General features: G+C 42.9%; 1 protein-coding gene across 2 annotated transcripts in view; it reads left to right on the top strand.

Annotated features, from left to right (window-relative positions):
• KIAA0319L (KIAA0319 like) overlaps positions 1-19,187 on the top strand; it is a 91,019-nt gene that overhangs the window by 18,636 nt on the left and 53,196 nt on the right. For both annotated transcript variants that reach the window (XM_041738048.1, XM_041738049.1), the window contains one exon: positions 11,348-11,877. In XM_041738048.1, the coding sequence (XP_041593982.1) occupies positions 11,348-11,877 (530 nt within the window). The remainder of the gene's footprint in view (positions 1-11,347; positions 11,878-19,187) is intronic.

The following is a 19,187-nucleotide window of genomic DNA, read 5'->3' as shown; positions in this document are numbered from 1 at the left end:
ATCTCGCAGACCATCAAGAGTTAACGTGAATCTGTTGGGCAGCTGGTTCCATGGGGAGTCCGTCTTTGATCGAAGTGGTCTTTGGGAAGAATGGAAACGTTACATACAGTCAAGGGAAGGGAGTCAGAATATGGACACAAAGCCTATTGATTCTTATTTAGCAGTTCTGGTTCAGCAAGTCACCTCCACCACCACATTTAACAAACTGTGCTCTTAACAAAGCTGGGCACACAGCAAAGGCAGTGAATGGTAATTATTTTCTTTTCAAAAGGGCCGCTTTGTGAGGCTGCTGCCACCTCTCAATCTAACCTGTGTGCAGTGGAGGAGAAAAGTGTTGGCCCTTTTGAAGAGGAGAGAGGGCACCAGTTATTATCCTGGCATTTTCCAAACTTCATAATACCTGACTGCGCCCTTCGGAGGATTTAGGTACCTCCTCTGCTTTGCTTTCTGAATGTGCTAACCCCCGTGGGAGAGAACTGGTGTGGCGAGTCACTGGAACCATTTTTGTATTTGTTTGTTAGTGGGTGTGCAGGTGACAGACATGCTGACAGTCAAAAGGAAGGTGGAGGGTGCCCCCTGGGGTGGTTTGTATCTGAACAGTTCCTGCGAGTCTTTTGGGGTTGATGACATGCCTGCTTGTCTCCTTTCCACGTGGCAGCCATCTTGGCCGAGACTCTTGCTTCTGCGAGAAGGCAAGCCTCGGTTAGGCTGCAGGCAGCCGGCCAGGGAGGGGCCAGTTTAGTAACTGACTTCATCAGATTGAAGGCTGCTTCTTACTGCTTGATAACAGTTACAGATAGAATCATCAAAGGAAAGCTTCGAATGGATTCTTGACCGTATAATGAAATTGTGAGATTTCTAGAAAAGGAACACCTTTTCTAGAATTTTAGAATCCCATGGATGTTAACAAGTAAGTGCAAGGGGCACCTGGGTGGCTTGGTCGGTTAAGCGTCTGCCTTTGGCTCAGGTCATGATCCCAGGGTCCTGGGATGGAGCCCCACGTCAGGCTCCCTGTTCACTCTAGAGCCTGCTTCTCTCCCTCTCCCTCTGCCCCCTGCCCCCGTGTTCTCTCTCTCTATCTTAAATAAATAGAGTCTTAAAAAAAATTTCTGCAAATTTTACCTATATAGTGTTCTCCACCATGCATCATTGTCCACAGAAACTTGGCCCCCCAACGGAAGAATGTACCAACTGTTCTTTCTTTTTTTTTTCTTTTTTTTTTTTTAAATAATACTGGCAGGGCATTCTCTCTACTCTCATCCCCTTCATGTCAGGGAGGGAATTGTTCATTGGGATACAATTTGATGAATTTGGTGCACTCTGAATTCCCAACGACCTTAACAGCATGTTTCCTAACAGAGCGGGCATTCTGTTCTACTTCCTTCTTCTGGTTGCTAGCCAGAGAAGTTTCCAAATTAGCTGGAAAAGTCAGGCTTGTTACCTGAGATTTACAAATGCCAGAGGCAACAGCACTGCCTCTCAGTATTTCTAGAGTTGTTCACAGCTTCCTAAAGTATGATGAATTTCCTCTGGCAATAATTTATATATTCTATAGACCTCAACACTCTACTACTTGGAATTATGAAACCTGGTCTAGACTTTGTGCTAGATTTATTAGAATTCATATTTTGAGAGGTGGTAATTATAAGTAAGCATTGCTAGCTCCAGAGCTTCCTGTTTTGGGGATCCTCCAGGTAGTACATATGGGAGCCTTGTATGGTCTGCTTTAGTATGGCTTTAGAAGGAAAGGGATTGGCTCTGCCCTTCTGTACTCCACCTGCGCGAGCCTTCCACGTGTTCCTACCAACGGTGAGTTCCAGACTTTCCAAAAGGGTTTTCAGTCTAAGGTTCTATGTAAGCCCTCTTTTGTAAGGATTTAATATTGCTTTTGCTTAGGCCCTGGGAGCAGAGCCAGGCTATGGTGGCGTGGGCAGGAAAGGAACTGATCTAAAATTGGAGCTTATTTTCATCTTACCTTTTATCCAAGTTACTTCTAGAATCCAATATTGACTCTACCAGTGCTCCCCTGCTTCCTCCTCTGATGAACTCTTTTTCTCAAGAGTAACAACAATGAAAACAATGATAATTGAATCTTAGGTTAAATTACTTTTCAAAGGTTAAATTATAGTAAATGATGGACCTAGAACTGAATCTGGAACCCATGTCTTCTAGCCATCTAAGAGGAAGAATTATGATCCACTGAGTGGATAGAAAAGAACTGTTTTCCTCTCATATTTTTATTATTGAACAAATAATGGAGCAACATTAAATAACATTTAATTAAAAAAAAACTCCATAAAAATCCCATGAAATAAACATGTGAACTGAGAGATCAGAGTACCTCCTGTCCTTACTGGGAACTCTTGGATTGATTTTCTTAGCAAGCCATAGGGAGTTAACCTGCTCCATGCTTCACATTTCTTTTACTTTTGGTCACTGTCAAAGATATAAGTGCTTCAGACCATGTTTCCTGTCTCAGGCTGTATTCCCTTGAGCTAAGACAAAGGATCAAATTGTCAGATAAGAGTCACATGAGTCAAAGATCTTACCCATCGCTTTAATAATAATTTTAAGAATTCAGCAATCAAGAGGTGCAGGTGAAATAGGGAGAGTCTGAAACATCCTGTGTGGACGCCCAGATTGTTCCTTCCATCACTGAACATACTCTGTCTTGCCCAGAGTGGTGGATGAGATCTCTAACTGAGGCTTCCAGGTCACCTTATAAAGCAGGGGGAGTGTTTGGGTTCTGAAATGTTTCTCTTTTATACCACCATATAGTTGTGTAGCTTATATGACCTACGTCAGAGAGCCTCGGAAGCAAAAGAAGACCTTTGCAAGGCAAACCAGTCTTATAGCTACCCCCCTCCTCGACTCCCACTTTTATCTTCTCTCCTTTCAAAGATCTGAATTTGACCAGAGCTGCTAGGAACAACAAGGAAATTAGAATTTTTTGCTACTTTCCCTTCAACCTCTTAATTCCCATAAATTTCCTTGGCCATTTCCCCTGACTCTAAATGTGTTCCCCCGGATTCCACAGACATCCTCTGTGAATTACCTCAAAGCTTTCACTGTATTATATCGAGAATGGATAGGCAGCAACCCTGTCATCAGTTCATCATCATAATTTTCCATCCTCTTCTTTTTTTCTTGCTAGAAAGTGCCTTAACCATTGTGATTTGTGTGAGTCTGATTTGACATTCCTGTATAACTTTGTGCTTTTCAACTCACATTTCCCACCCCTCCCTTCCCAACTTTTTAACTATGACAAGAATCCATTGAGTTATTAAACCTTCTCTATACTCCAGCTTGTGAGTTAAGACACTAGATAGAATATTCTGAGACCTGGGTTTCTCTGGAGAAAGACATGGTTTTGCCTCTAGCCTGCAGGCGATCGTTGCTCATTCTTCCATCTCTCATGTATCTTTGAGTTTGGAGGTGGAACTGATGTCCTCATCACTCCTCACTGTCACTTCTGGAACAGTACTCCTCCAGTGTCATGGAAAAAGTTCTGCTCTTCGAGGTTTATGCCACTTCCTACCCCGAGTCATTACTCATCTACCAACCATCATTCACTCCCCTCATTTAGGTGGCATATGGGCCTCATCTCTTTTTGAAGTCTTGTCATGAGCCTGGATGTCTTCCGTATGAGCCACCTGATACAAGGCCACCTGATTTTCTGGCAGTTTGTTCATTGATTCTTTCAGTATTTCATGCATGCATATACATGCATGCCTTTATTTGTACATTCATTCAAAAAGATATTTTGGGGCACCTGCAGTGTAATGTGCCAAGTGCCATGCCAGAATTGGAGGTACGGTGGTGGGGAAAAACATTGAGCAGATGATCACACTGGAAAGGGCAACAAGGCCCAAAGAGTCTACAAGTGAAGAGACCTGACGTGGCATGGAGGCTTCTCTGAGGAAATGATGGTTGAATGGAGATCTCATAAGCGGGGTTAACTGGGTAAAGAAGGGAGATAAGAGAGTTCCCAGTAGAGGGAGCATCGTGCACAGAGCCCCATTAGGAGAGGGGGCATGGTCCATTTGAGGAATGCAAGAAGGCTGGTGGACTGGAACATAATGACAGAGGAAGAGCGTGCTATGAGGTGGGGCCAGAAACTTAGGCATCGTCTAGATCATATAGAATCCTCTCAGTTATGTTAAGGATTTTGGTTATCATTCTAAGAGCCCTGGGAAGCCATTGAAATTTCTATTTTTTTAAATTTATCTTTCAAAAGATAATACATGTACATTGTGCAAATTCAAAAGGTAAAAAGGGTATTTAGTGAACAAAGTCTCTCACTTAAGTCTGTTGAGCTACCTCGTTTCCCCTGCAAAAGGCAACCATGCCAACTTCTTGAATATTCTTCCAAAAATAGTCTATGCATATATATGCATAAACATTATATTCTTTTTTCCCCCCACACAAATTGTAGCATACTAGACAAACTGCTTTGAACTTTTCTTTTTCTACATGGTATATCCCAAATATCATTGCATACTAGTACTATATAGAGTAGCCTTATTCATCCCCATAACTGCGTGGTTCTCTGTTGAGAAGTTTATGTTATTTCCAATATTTTTTCATTTCAAACAACATACAGTGAATATCTTTTTTAAAAAAGTATTTTATTTATTTACTATTTGAGAGAAAGGGAGCGAGTGAGCTTCAGGGGGGGAGGGCCAGAGGAAGAGGAGAGAGGGAATCTCAAGCTGACTTTGTGCTGAGTGTGGGCTTGATCTCACGACCCTGAGAACATGACCTGAGCATAAATCAAGAGTTGGACACTTAGCCAACTGAGCCCCTACAGGCGCCCCTACAGTGAATATCTTTGATAGCATGTCACGTATGCGATAATGTAGCTATTCAGTAAATCCAAATTTAGCTACCTTTATTCTGTAAAAGCTGTATTTCTTTCCTTCAGAACACTTACATTAGTTTGCAGTTCTACTTCATTATTGTGTCTGTTTAATCTCTGTCTCCCCCATCTAAATTATAAGCTCTATCAAAGCAATGCTTAGCGTGAAACAGATGTACCGTTAATATTTGTTGAATGGATGAATGAATAAAGAAATAAAGATAATAGCTTGGTGGGAAGAAAAGGAGCCTTATTAATTAAACTTTTGAGGTTATCTTTTACTAGACAGAAATAATTTGCATCTCTGTAAAAATCAAAATCATTTGTAACTTGTCAATCTTCTATAAGTTAACATCTAAATTTAGGCTCTACTCATTAGTGAATAGTCAAGCAAAAGTGCATTCTCTTTTTTTTTTTTTAAAGATTTTATTTATTTATTCATAGAGACAGAGAGAGAGGCAGAGACACAGGCAGAGGGAGAAGCAGGCATCATACAGAGAGCCTTGACGTGGGACTCGATCCAGGGTCTCCAGGATCACACCCTGGGCTGCAGGCGGCGCTAAACCGCTGCGCTACCGGGGCTGCCCCAAAAGTGCATTCTCTTAGACCAGGGGTTGGCAAACTTTCTTAAAGGGCCATGTAATAAACATTTTATGCTTTGTGAGTATTAAGACGAAAATCTGTTGCAGCTGTTTAACTCTGCCACTGTGGAGCAAAAACAGACATAGACAATACATAAATAAATGAGTATGACCATGTTCCAATAAAAGTTTATTTTTAATAATAGACAGTAGCCGGAGTTGGCCATTGAGCCATAGTTTGCTGCCCCTGGCTGATTGAATCAGCTGTGCTGTCCCTTCTTTCATTCCTGATATTGTTAATTGGTGACTACTGTCTTTTTTTCTGTCATTGATCTGACCTAGAGCTTTATCAGTTTTGTTGATCTTTCAACCAACCAGATTTTGGTCTCATTGATTTTCTCCTTCTCTCTCTCTCTCTCTCTTTTTTTTTTTAAGAGAGAACAAGCAGTGAGGAAGAGCAAAGAGAGAGAGAGAACAAGCAGTGAGGAAGGGCAAAGGGAGAAAGAGGAACAGACTCCCTGCTGAGCAGGAAGGTGATATAGGACTTGATCCCAGGACCTGAGGATCATGACCCCAGCCTAAGGCAGACACTTAACCCACAGAGCCACCCAAGCACCCCAATTGTCTCTGTTTTTTGTTTTCTGTTTCATTGGTTACTCTTTTTTCCTTTCTCAACTTATTTTGGTTATAATTTATTCTTCTTTTACTAGCTTTTATGATGAAGGTATAGATCATTGATTAAAAAAAATTTTTTTTTTGGCTGTTAATGTTTGGCCTTCATTTTTCCAGATCCTTTGGAATGTATATAATGTATATGTAGAAACAAAAAAAAGCTTCATTTGAAAAAATATAAATAAAATCACCATACATAAGTTTTTTGTAACTTGCTTTTTAAAATTCTTTTTATTTTTTAAAAGATATTAGTATTTGAGAGAGAGTAGCATGAGTGGAGGGAGGGGCAAAAGGGGAGGGACAAGTGGGCTTCCTGCTGAATGAGGAGCCCAAGGCTGGGCTGGATCCCAGGACACAGAAATCATGACCAGAGCCGAAGTCTGATGCTTAACCAACTGAGGTTAGGTGCTCAGGTGCTCCCTGCAATTTGCTTTTTTAATTTAACGTATTGTGGGGATATTTCATTTCTTCTCAGGTTTATTTATTTAATTTTAAAGAGAGAGCGAGTGTATGTGAGTTGGGGGAGGGGCAGAAGGAGAGAGAGAAGGAATCCTCAAGCAGGCTACCTGCTGAATGTGGGGCTAAATCCCAGGACCCTGAGATCATGACCTGAGCTAAAATCAAGAGCTGGCCACTTAACTAACTCAGTCCCCAGGTACCCCTCATGGGGCTATTTCTGTTGCTATGTATAGATTTCTACCTCATTGTTTTCAGTTGCTGCGTATTATTCTATAATAACTATTTCTCAACTAATAGACGTTTAAGTTTTTAAAATATTTGACCAGCACAAACCATACTATAATGAAATCCTCCCAAGTGAGAAGTTCTTTGGCATAGAGATACACAGAATATTTTTGCTAAATGTATAATTTATTGAATGTCTCCTCTTTGATTCTCAGAAGGAATAAATTCTTTCTGTGTGATTTATCACACTAACTACATTTGATGGCTCTTTGTTATGAATTTTCTTGTGTTGTTTAAGGGTTGAACTTTGGGAAAAGTCTTCCAACATTCATTACTTTCTGAGGTTTTCTTCCATATGGGTTCTCTGATGTTCAGCAAGGCCAGAGGTGTGTCTGAAGACTCCCATATTTCTTGCAGTGATAGGATTTTTGTCTAGTATGAATTCTCTCAAATCCAGTAAGCTCTTCATAAAGGCTTTCCTGCAGTCATTTACACCAATAGAGTTTATTTTCACTGTGAGTTTTCTGATGTCCAGTAAATAATATATACCCAAAAGATTTCCCACATATACTTCAGTGATATAGGGTTTCTCTCCTATATGATGGTTTGGTTTTGTTTTTTGTTTTTTTGTTTTTGTTTTTGTTTTTGGTAAAGGAGGGGCAGAGGGAGAGAGAATCTTATGTCGAGCCTAATGTAGGGCTCCATACCACAACCCTAAAATCATGACCTCAACTGAAATCAAAGAGTCGGTCACTTAACCAACTGGGCCATGCTGGCACCCCTCCTGTATGTATTCTTTGATGACTAATAAGGATTGAGCTCTCCCTAAAAGGCTTTTACACATTCATAACACCAGTATGGGTTCTCACCAGTATGGATTTTCTGATGTTGGTCCACCACAGTTGAGTTATCCCTGCAAGCTTTCCCACATTCATTACATTTAAAAGGCTCTCCTCTACTATGTATTCTCATGATGAGTAAGGGCTGGGTTCTGAGCAAAGGTTTTTCCCACAGTTTTTGCAATATGTAGGGTTTCTGACTGGTATGAATTCTCTGATGACTTAAAACGATAGAGTTCTTTTTTGGAAGCTTTTCCACATTCGTTGTATTTATGAGGTTTCTCTCTACATTGAATTATCTGATAGTTGATAATTATTGAGTCCTTATGAAATTTTCACATTGAGTATATCTATAAGGTTGTTTGCTTATGTGAATTTTATGATGATTTACTGGAAATTTGCTGTTTATGAAGGCTATCCTGCATTCTTTACATTAGTGGGTTATCTGTCCTGTAAGACTTTTCTGATGGCTGATAAAGGAGGAATTCTATGTAAAGACTTTCCCACATTGCAGAGCTGCTTCTCTGTGGAACTTCTGTCCTCCCATTCCAGGCCTGTATCAATAATGACACCTTTTGGTTGCTCTTCCAGAGGTGATCCTTCAGAAATATTTTGCTTTAGGACTGATGCCTTTGCTTCAAACCATTACTCCTGAACTGTATAGGCACCTGACCAAACTTATCACACCTCTACCCAGGGCTCTAACTCCTTGCTGCAGTCAGGTGATTAATTTTGGTTTGAAAAAGAAAAGCAAAAAGAAAAAAAAAAAAAAGAAAGAAAGAAAAAGAGAAGCCCCTTAGATTCTCATGGTTTTCCAGCATCACATCCTTGTGCATGTCCACTGAGTGGCATCCAGGTGTCCCCATTCAGTCTAGGTAAAGGTCACAGCCACATGCCTAAATGTCAGTGATCCCTAGATGTGGACTCTTGGTAGTCCTGGAGCCCTCTTTCTCCTTCACTGTTCTCTTAGGTAAGAGCAGAAAATCCTGATAAGCCAATGGTTCCGGAGTCTAGTCCACAAAAAAGGGTTGGTACCTTCTGAAACTCTGGGTCAAACCCTTCCGTGACCCTTCTTAGCTTCTGGTGGTCACTGTCAGTTGTTGGTGTTCCTTGGCTTATAGCTGTCGCGCTCCAGTCTTGGCCTCTGTCCTCACGTGGCCTTCACCCAGTGTGTCTCTCTAGATCATCGATTTTAGACTTCTCTTATTTTCTAAAATAAGCATTTAAAACTGTGAATGTCCCCTCTAAACCCTGCTTTTACTGCATCTCATGAATTTTTATGTTATGTGTTCATTTTCATTCAGTTCAAAATATTTTCTAATTTCCCTCATGTCGTCTCAAACCTATACTTGAGGTAAACTAGTATTCAGTCAAAGATTGGAAGGGACCGTTATTTAGATATTGGGAGCTCTTTCTCTGTGTCACTTCCTCTTTTCTGGTTGTTCGTTCCAAAATTCTAGCTATCACAGTCACCTTAAACTCTGTTTCCTCAACTCAGCAAGTCTGCTCTAGTCTGCTTGGGCTCTCCTTCCCTGTGCCACTCTCCAGAGCACGCTTCCATACAGCAAGCCAGGGTGATCAGAGGGCTCACCTTCCTTTGTTTCTTCCTCTTTGGGATCACAGTCCTGGACCACATGTTGTTCATTGTCTAAGAACAATTGTTTCATTTATCTTCTCATTTTTTTAGTTGCTCACAGTGGGAGGGCAGGACCTCTGGCATTCCCTCCTGCGGGGGCAAAAGTGGGTGTCACAGTACATTTTCAAAATTAAATAAAATAGTGGCTTACAGAAAAGTGCAGGTTATTTCCATCTGTGTGGACCTTTTCACTATCTTAAATATGAGAGACTTATTCTGAGAAGAATGATGGAAAGTTGATATAAAGGTCACTGACAGTAGTTACTGATGTAGCCATCTATTGATTTTTTTAAAAAGATTTTATTTATTTATTTGTGAGAGAGAGAGGCAGAGACACAGGCTGAGGAGGAAGCAGGCTCCCCCAGAGAGCCCGACATGGGACTTGATCCCAGGACCCTGGGATCACGCCCTGAGCTGAAGGCAGACGCTCAGCCGCTGAGCCACCCCGGTGTCCCGCATTTATTGATTTCAACACAGTCTGTATACTCAGATAGCTGTTACCCAGATTCATCCCATTGGTTACTGTGTGGGAAGGTGGATGAGGATATGAGGGGTATTTCTGTAGCTCTTGGTAGCTTCATTTTTTTTTCATAGTTGCTATTTCTTCATTTTTCTTGAGGAAGTTCTATTTTTTTCTAGGTTTCTAAATTGCCTCGTCTGATGTTAGGTCTGTGCCAATGTCTCTCTCTTTTCTTTTAATGAACAATGGCAGATTGGCTTCCACAGCGCCTGCTCAGTAATCCAGAAGCCTGCCTTTATTTTCCTCCTAGCTCTCATTTGACTGGTGTGCACATTGAGTCTGCTGGACATTTTGTCAGTATTTCCTGGGAGTCAAGTTGGCTGTGGCTGATTAGCACGTTGTTGCTTTGGGTTAGTCAGAGCCCCCTTTCGGTTTTGTGTGCACGCATCCATGATTATCCACTTCTTCAGTGTTTTGATTCTACTGCACATTTTCTGTGTGTCATTTTAAAATATATTTTACGTTCTAACCCCAGGGCCAGGGCTAGGGTGAATAAAGAGACACCTAGGGCGCAAACTTCAAGGAGGCCCTCACTCTCAAGATGGGGTGAGCCAACTCTACTTAAATGACTCTGAAAGTGTGTACCTCCGTAGGTTCTGTGTGCGAGGCAGCTATCTTGCCTCCCCCTGGTTCTGGCCCCGTATAACCCCGACCATAGTTGGTGCAGATACCCATGTAACTAGGACCTTACATGAACTCTGTATAACAGCTTTCATTTAGAACATGCTTTGACTTCTCTTCATCTACGAACACAGAGGTGAGGTAATACCTCAGGAAAATTAATACCACGCGTGACATAATTCAGTAGCCCAGAAGTTTATCCAGAAGCAACATTAGCCCGAATTTTGGACAATACTATTTATGTTCACCACAGTAGGTAGGTCACTGTTGTATTCCTGTTCCTTTATTTCTTATCATGACACGGCTTGTCAGTAGGAAGTTCATTCTAGCAAATTCTGCTCATTAAACTTCTTGGTAATCTGACCTCTGCCCTGGCTGCTACCGTGATGTGCAAAACCACCTGGTTCTGGCAAACGATTGGTTAGAAAGTGGGTACACCTATAACCTGTAGGAGGCCACAAGGCCTTTGTGTGTTGCTGCAGGTCAGCGTGGGGCAGAGGGGGAGCTGTTCTTGTTTCGCTCCCTGTCCTGGTCTCGTGGGGCTCACACCATCCCTGAGAAATGCCAGGACGTGAGTGAAGGGCCAAGTGGCGGGCCTCTGCCCATCCCTCCCCATACTTCCTCCAGAAGAACTGTTCTGTTTGTTTTTTTTCTTTTTCTGTTTCATGAACTGGAGTTCTGTATAAAAGGTCTTTGTGGAAGGACTCATTGAGAAGGGGAACCAGTGATGGGTGCAGAACAGTACTTCTACAAGCTAAAGCATCCTGAGCCAAAAAACCCTCTATTTTGCTTCTTCTGTTCCACTTACTAGACAGCTTTCCCACCCTCTTAAAAACCAGTCTTCAAAATAGCCTTAAATGTTGGTGTTCAGGGCTCTTTACAGAGCAGTAGTCTGTTTTTATTACATCTTAAAATGTTTTCATTCCTTGTTTTTAGATGCCAGTGAGAGCAGGTGCCAGCAGGCGAAGACAGAATTTGGAGTTGGCCTGAGATCTGGGGGAGAAAATCACCTCCGGCTTCTTGAAGGAACCTCCTCTCTCCAGTTGTGTTGGGCTGCCTGCTGCCAGGACTCTTCTTGCCATGCCTTTTGGTGGTTAGAAGGGATGTGCATTCAGGCAGACTGCAGCAGGCCCCAGAGCTGCCGGGCTTTTAGGACAGACTCTTCCAATTCCATGCTGGTGTTTTTTAAAAAGTTCCAAACTGCAGATGACTTGGGCTTTCCACCTGAAGATGATGTACCACATATTTTAGGGCTAGGTTGGAGCAGAACATCTTGGAGGAGACAGAGACTACCCAGAGCTCTGCTCAGACCCACTGTATCTTCCAGTGACCATCAGAGCTTAACCAGGAAGCTTTGGAAGAGAGAGAGTCCCAGCGAAGAAGTAACCACACATATAGTGACACAGCATTCTGAAATGAATGACTCCAAGGAAGTAGGTTATCTGAATACCAGTGGTTCTGCAGAGGTAAGCACATTATGAATAAGGAACAAAGAAACTGTTAAATCTGCTTTTACATTTGGCACACATGAGCAGCGAAGCTGGTGCTTGTGGGCAGCACTCTGTGCTGAGGAGTGTATGTTTAAAGCTGCCTGGTGTCATCTTTGTGGGTGCTGCCCAGATGTACAAGCATAATTGGACCCTAGAGAAGTTCACTGCATGCAAGTCTGACCATTGTAAAAGCAGAAATGTGCTTGTTATCTAGTCTAAGCTGGTTCTTGGCTACAGGTAAGTACAGTTGTGTGCTGTCTGTCTTCACCAACAATTCTGTGGTATTTTCTGCCAGACTGCAAAACGCTTGATAGATGTGGTTACATTCAAGCTCTCCTCCCTCTTCCCCATCTCCCACGTGTAAACACCTTCCGTATGGGGTGGCTTCTATTCCAGTCTAAAGTAGCCATTCCTAGCACCTTAGACTAAGACCTGACCTACTAGGCTAAAGAGCCAGATGTGGCTATTAGCCAAGAGTCTCTGGGGTGAGTTCTTACCAAGCTTTATATGCCAAGGGGGATATCACCAGTAGGGTTTATTCTGCATATTATGTTTCTTCGTTGTTGATCTTCCTGAGCAAATGATTAAAAGCAGTGACTCATTCTGCACTCAGCCTCCCTTGATTGCTGCGACTTATTTTTGTATTTGTTTTGTCCTAGTTGTCTCTATCAAGCTGAAGCCAGAGTGGGGAGGCTACTACATGCCAGGCACTGTGTGTGCTAATTGTTGTACAGTGTCATTTTGTTTAATTTCCATAGCAGTATTTCCAAGTTGGTATTGTTAGCCCTATTTTCCTAGTGAGGAAACCAAGGCCCAAAGAGGTTAAACAGTTTGTGCAGCTAATGAATAACAAACCTAGAATTGGAGTCCAGATTTAATATTAGGAAAAAACATCTCAGTGCAATATTAGAGGTACAGTCTTAGGTTTAACACACCCATAAACATTTAGACATGTGTTGTCAACGTGAGGAGGTACTTTTTTTTTTTTTTTAAGATTTTATTTATTTATTCATGAGAATACACAGAGAGGAGAGAGAGAAGCAGAGACACAGGCAGAGGGAGAAGCAGGCTCCACGCAGGGAGCTTGATGTGGGACTCGATCCCGGGACTCCAGGATCACACCCTGGGCTGTAGGCAGTGCTGAACCGCTGAGCCACTGGGGCTGCCCAGGAGGTACTTTTCTAAGCCCGAGGTGCAGAGGTGAACAAGAGATGGTCCATGCCCTCAGGGAGTTGACAGTCCAGTGGAGACCCAGACACAAAGACAGGTATTTACAATGGTGTATAGTTACTGCATTAGTAGAGTTATGTACACAATTTAATAGGAATAGGAAAGAGGAAGTGACTCACTTGAGCAGGTAGGTGGTGTGTATGTGCAGGGAAGGCTTCACAGAAACATTTGTTTTTTTTTTTCCAGAAACATTTGTTTGATTTCTTTTTTGTCTTTAGGTGTTTATCACCTACACTAGATTATAGTCTTCTCTTTTAAAATTCTTTTTTTTTTTCCTTTTAAAATTCTAAGCCAAGTGTGGAAAAGGTACAGTGTTAGGTTAGTTTCAGGTATGCAGGATAGTGACTCCACGGTTCCATGCATCACCCGGTGCTCATCAAGGTAAGTGTACCCTTCATCTCCTTCACCTATTTCACCCATCCCTCCTGCCCACCTCCTGTCTGGTAACCATCTTTAATTTATTTCTTGAAAGATGTGTCAGATTTCGCTGGGAGATTAAAGGTAGTGAAAAACATTCTGGACAGAGGCACAGTGTATGCAAAGGCTCAGTCAGTTGGCAGATATTTATTGCACATTTACTGTGTGCAAGGTATTATACCAAGCTAGGCACTAGGAATTTTTTTTTTTTAAGATCTTTTATTTACTTACTCATGAGAGACACAGGCAGAGGGAGAAGCAGGCTCCCCGCAGGGAACCTGCTGCGGGACTCAGTCCCAGGACCCCAGAATCATGACCCAAGTTGAAGGCAGACGCTCAACCACTGAGCCATCCAGGCATCCCCACTAGGGATATTATAGTAAATAAGGTAGACATGATTTGTACCCCAATAGAGCTTATGCTCTGGTATGGAAAACAAACATTACACTTAATAATAGTAAAATAATTTTAAGTTTGATGTGGGTTTGAGAGGGTAAGTGCAGAATGCTACATAAGAGCATCTAATAGGGACTGAATCGAGAGTAAGGGGTAAACTTAAATGCCCTAAGTAAAGAAAGTAGAAGGTGGTAGAAGGAGTGTGGAAAAGAAGCAGGCAGAATATTTTGGGCAGAAAGAGAACAATTTTAAAGTTTGTTGGGTGCCCTAGAGCATGGCAAGATCAAGAAATTGAGACGGGCTGGGCTTGTTCAATAGAGAGAGCCAAAGGTGGAAGAAGAGACTTGTGAGCTGTGGGGAGCATTGGGGCCTTCTTAAGATACTGGGCTTTATCTTCAGATCAGTGAGAAGTCAGTAGAGAATTTTAAGCAGGGGATGACTTGGTCAGATATGTTGCTGTGCGGTGAATAGATTGGAGAGGGGTAAGCAGGTATGTGGAGCAATCAGATGGAAGGCTCTTCAGGCGGGGAACTGTTGCCCTGAAGAAAGAGGTTAAAAATACAGGAAAGGGGATAAGTAGCAAATACTTCCTTACAGCAGTGATTCTCAAACTTTAGCATCCTTTAGAGTCACCTGGAGGCCTTGTTACAAACAGACTGCTGGGCCTCAATTCCAGAGTTTCTGATTTATTAGGTCTAGAGTGGGGCCTGACAATTTGCATTTGCACCAAGTTCCTCGAGAGTGCTGCTGGTTGAGAAGCACACACTGAGAACCGCACCTTAGAGGCCAAGTGGGTTAGAATCCAGAGCGCAGAAGACCGAGATTATGATAGGAAGGAAGAAATGGGTGAATAGAGGTGTAGCTAAAGTGGATTTATGGGTCTAGTAGGAGGAAATCGTGGTCATTCTTGTCACATGCCTGTTATTCTGGTGTGGGATAGGTCATTTCCTGGGAGTAGAAGCAGAGATAGGTGAAGTGGGCACAGGTCAGTGGTAGTGGGCAGGAAAATCAGAGGTTTGGAGAGAGTGATCAGGATCCGAAACAGCACTTTGAACAAGGAGACAGCCAAGCAGGTAAGGAAATAGATGGCTGGTGGCACTGACAATGGAGACTACAAATTTATAACAGTGGTACTGATCGCTGGGGTTGTGTGAGTCTCCTCAGGAGCTCTCAGGAGCCCTGTCAAGAAAAGGCTGATAGTCTGATTTCCCCAAGGTTGGAACTTCACCAGTCTGGTGCAGAAGGAAATTGAGGTTGTTGTCAAGAGAGTGGGTTAAGGAGAGACTATAAGAAGAGGCAGATAAAGGAGGGACTATGATAGAGGAGTTTGGCATTAGGGGTTTCAATCAGAGGCAGATATGGGGGGCACAGTAAATGGGTTCTGGAAGACTGGAAGTAGTCCTCAGAGGATGAAATATTTGAATTTAAGATTTTGGAGGGGGAGAGGTTCTGGTGATTGTAGGATCCAGGTGTAGCTATGGAAGAGAGTTGCTGAGGCAGCGTAGAGTAGAAGTTGGAGACAAGGAGCTCAAAGAACTCAGGAAGCTGGGTTATCCATGGAGACTGAGATAGACTGTAGTGATGATGATGATGATGATAGCAGTAGCTAATGTTTACTGAATGAGCACTTACTATGTGCCAGGTACTGTTCTGAACCCTTGATATGTTTATTTTTTTTATTTATTTTTTTAAAATTTTTATTTATTTATGATAGTCACAGAGAGAGAGAGAGAGAGGCAGAGACACAGGCAGAGGGAGAAGCAGGCTCCATGCATTGGAAGCCCGACGCGGGACTTGATCCCGGGTCTCCAGAATCGCGCCCTGGGCCAAAGGCAGGCGCTAAACCGCTGTGCCACCCAGGGATCCCCCCTTGATATGTTTAAACTCTTAATCTATACAACAAATCCTATGAAGTACTACTGACCATCTCTATTTTATAAATGAGGAAACTCAGGGAAAGAGAGGTTAAGGAGCATGGCCAAGGCAACAACAGCTGGTATATAGTTAGTACCACGACTTGAACCTAGGTAGTCTGATTCTATCCAGTCTGTCCTCTTAACCCTGTTACTCTTGAAGCAGGGACTTGGGGTAAAGAGGAGTTTTGAGAGCCAGATGTCAAAGCCCTTAGCAAAATAGGAGGGGGAGAGGACAGCTGTGGTGAGAGTTGATGTGCAACAAGATGGCAGAGGGGAGAGGTTTTACAGAAAAACTAGAAGAGGAATGGTCTGCAAAGGGCATTGGAGAGGGGGGAGCAAGTAAAATATGAACCCACCTTCGATCCTGAAATGTGGGGAGAGTAAGGGGCCCTCATACTGCAGAGATCATGTGGGAAATAGTATCCTAAGGGAAGGGCACACTCACAGTTAAGAATAGGTGGTCAGGGACCACTTTATGGGCACAGGACCTGTGCAGGCCTCTGTCCTTGGTTTACCGCTCTGCTGTCATTGTCTTGAAATTCTGAATACTTTTTGAACAGGGACCCCACATTTTCATTTTGTACTGTATCCTGCAAGTTCTGTAGCCTGTCCTGCAGGAGGCATAGGGAATAAAGCATGAAATGACTGAGCATCTAGGTGATTTTTGATCATAGAAGAGAAATTCTAAGTGATTCAATGCAATTTGGGGGGAGAAAGAAAAGGAAGTTAAGTCTCACAGGAGAGGAAGTATAGGTCATTTAGGGAAAACATTATGGTGTAGTAAATGTTTAACAACTGGGTTCCCCCCCATCTTTACCCCCCCCCCCCCCCCAAACAAGCCCTGAGCTGTAGACATTGGCAGTTTCCATTGTGTAAATACAACCATCGTGACTAGTTTGGAGATGCCGACATGAATCACAGAATAAAGTTGTGAGGCATGGGCACAGCCAGCTCAGATGAGTTGGCTTCAGCACAATTCCAGATGATCATGATCAGTAAAATGAGAAATAGACCAATAAAATGAGAAATATGGTAATGTGACAGTGTCCTGGAAGATGGTGAAAATTCAAATTTGGGAATTTGATTCAAATTAGGGAATTCACGTGTACCCCGGAAGGAAGATCCTGGGACTGTGTTGTCTGGGGGAGTAGGGGGGTTGTTTCTCTTCTTGTTCACCTGCAGTAGACAGGGGCAAGAAATTGATGCTAGTGAAAAGAATCTGGAGTTTTATGGTCTAACATGGAGAGGGGGTGGACATGGGGGGAGGAATATTGAACTTGAACTGTGAGCCCCAAGAGTGGGAGGGGGGCGTTGGTGCAGTGTTGCACAGAGGCATTATGTAGATTGGCATTGCTTGCTGAGAACTGCAGGCACTGTTAAAAAATAGGGCAAATTGAAGGCTTCAGCTCCATACAAATTACATTTGACCTTACATGCCACGCTTAGGAGCTTATCCTGAAGGCTGACGCTAGCTCTGTAAGGTGCTAGAACCACCTTGTGCATTCAGTATGATGAACTGGTAGGCATTTCTTTTAGGAGAGGCCTTGCAGTTGAAACCTCTGCTTAATGCACTAGGGAAAGGGAAAGAAGTGTAAACGCTGCAGATCTCCTTCTAATTAGGGATGGCTGGCTAGCGGTACTAGTTTCTAGTTTGTACTGTTCGCACTAAGGTAGGTCAAGCAACTCTGCCTCCAAAGTGGTAAGAAATCGTATCCTACATTGCTCATCTTGCCTGCGATGCCTGCAATCCTGCAAAGGCATTGGGTCAGTAGCATTCTTCATTCCTTTGGAAACATCCATATATTGTATCTAAGAGCAGGTATTATGGACCTTTTGCAATTCCAGAAATGGAAAGGAATGTCACCAATTTATTCCCCTTTATCAGCTTAAAGGAGAGGCTTGTACTGCTTGGTTTAAGTATTTTATCCTTTCTGTGCTGGGAACCTTTGAATTATTGGCAGGAGGAGCTTGTTGCAGTTCAGCCACTGGCAATTAACTGCTGCCAGCCCAGCTTTGTGAAGGAGGAGGAGTGTTCTCGGAGCTCAGGAACTGAAGGTGCAGTTAGGTATCCCCACATGCAAGGTTTGGCTTCAGGAGGTGCTCCTTTCTCTGCCACCATCATCCCCCCGTTTCCAGACAACAGCCACAACATTTCAACCCGTAGAAGCCAGAGCGTTCCTGTAGGACAGAGGACTGCGAGGAGAAAGGAGTCAATCCTTTGGGCACCCCTCTGTCGCCTTTTTCACTGCGGAAGATTCTTGTGCTGACTCTACATAAAGCCGGAGCTTACATCTTACCAGCAGTTAGAGGTGTAGGGTGTAGGCAGTGACAGAGAAGAGCCTTGCATAACCTAAGACAGAAACCCAAGCAGTTCTGTTTCTCTTCTTCCAGGTTTTTCGTTTGGTTTGGTTTTCAGGGTTTTTTGCTTAATCACTTTGTTTTTGTTTTTAAAAAATCTTTCTTGTAATCCTTTAGCTTGTGAAATTTTTGCCAAGGGCTCATTTATTCTTCTGTTATTTCCTGACATCTTTGGAATTTCTCAGGGCCTAGTTCTCCCCAGATCCTCATTCTTAGTTACTTGAGCAGCAGACAGGCTAATAACTTTCACCAAAAATTGTTTAGCCCCACACGCCCTTCCAGCCCTCTGGCCTGGATAATTTGCGTGGCTCTCCTACACCTTGGTGATCAGCGCCCTTCTGTGTGCATGCATATAGGCGAAGCGCCCCCGCCACCCCAGCCCTCCACTCCCCGTTTCTAACCTCACGTGACTGGCTTATTGCATCAAGAGAAAAATTGGGCGGCCCACGTCCTTGTTGTGTGTGGGTGTGCAGAGATCCTGCGATTGTACTGTTCTTTCTCACAAGTATTAGTGCCTGGACTATAATACCTTTTCCTTATTTTTCCCCCATAACTGCTCACTTTCTGCTCTCATCTCCTAAGTGTTCTGGTTCTTTTTATCTGCTTATTTGGCTTTTGCTATGTCAAATGAATTTGAAAATGTGTTTGTTGGCCACTTTGTTAACTTAGGAGGCAAGAGGTAATGAAGGCTTTAGTGTGGATGGGTTAGCAGAGCCTTACTAACTGGCACAACTTGAATCATGGGAACAAAGTCTCAAAACCAGCTTTTAGCTAACACTCCTGTAGGAGATTATGAGGAAGCCTAACTTTTAACTACTACAGAGATAAACCCCACTCTTTTCTCCAGCCCCAGCTTCAGTTGCTGAGAACTGGTCGGGATATGTCTTTAAACCCCATTGGCTTTGCTGTTGCAGGAGGACACTGTCTTTACTGTAGTAGGATTTTTGTTAATGACAGTGGTAGTTTTTA

This window comes from Vulpes lagopus, chromosome 23 (genome assembly GCF_018345385.1).
Source record: "Vulpes lagopus strain Blue_001 chromosome 23, ASM1834538v1, whole genome shotgun sequence".
Taxonomy (NCBI): domain Eukaryota; kingdom Metazoa; phylum Chordata; class Mammalia; order Carnivora; family Canidae; genus Vulpes; species Vulpes lagopus.
This window is presented reverse-complemented; position numbering and strand designations above follow the sequence as displayed.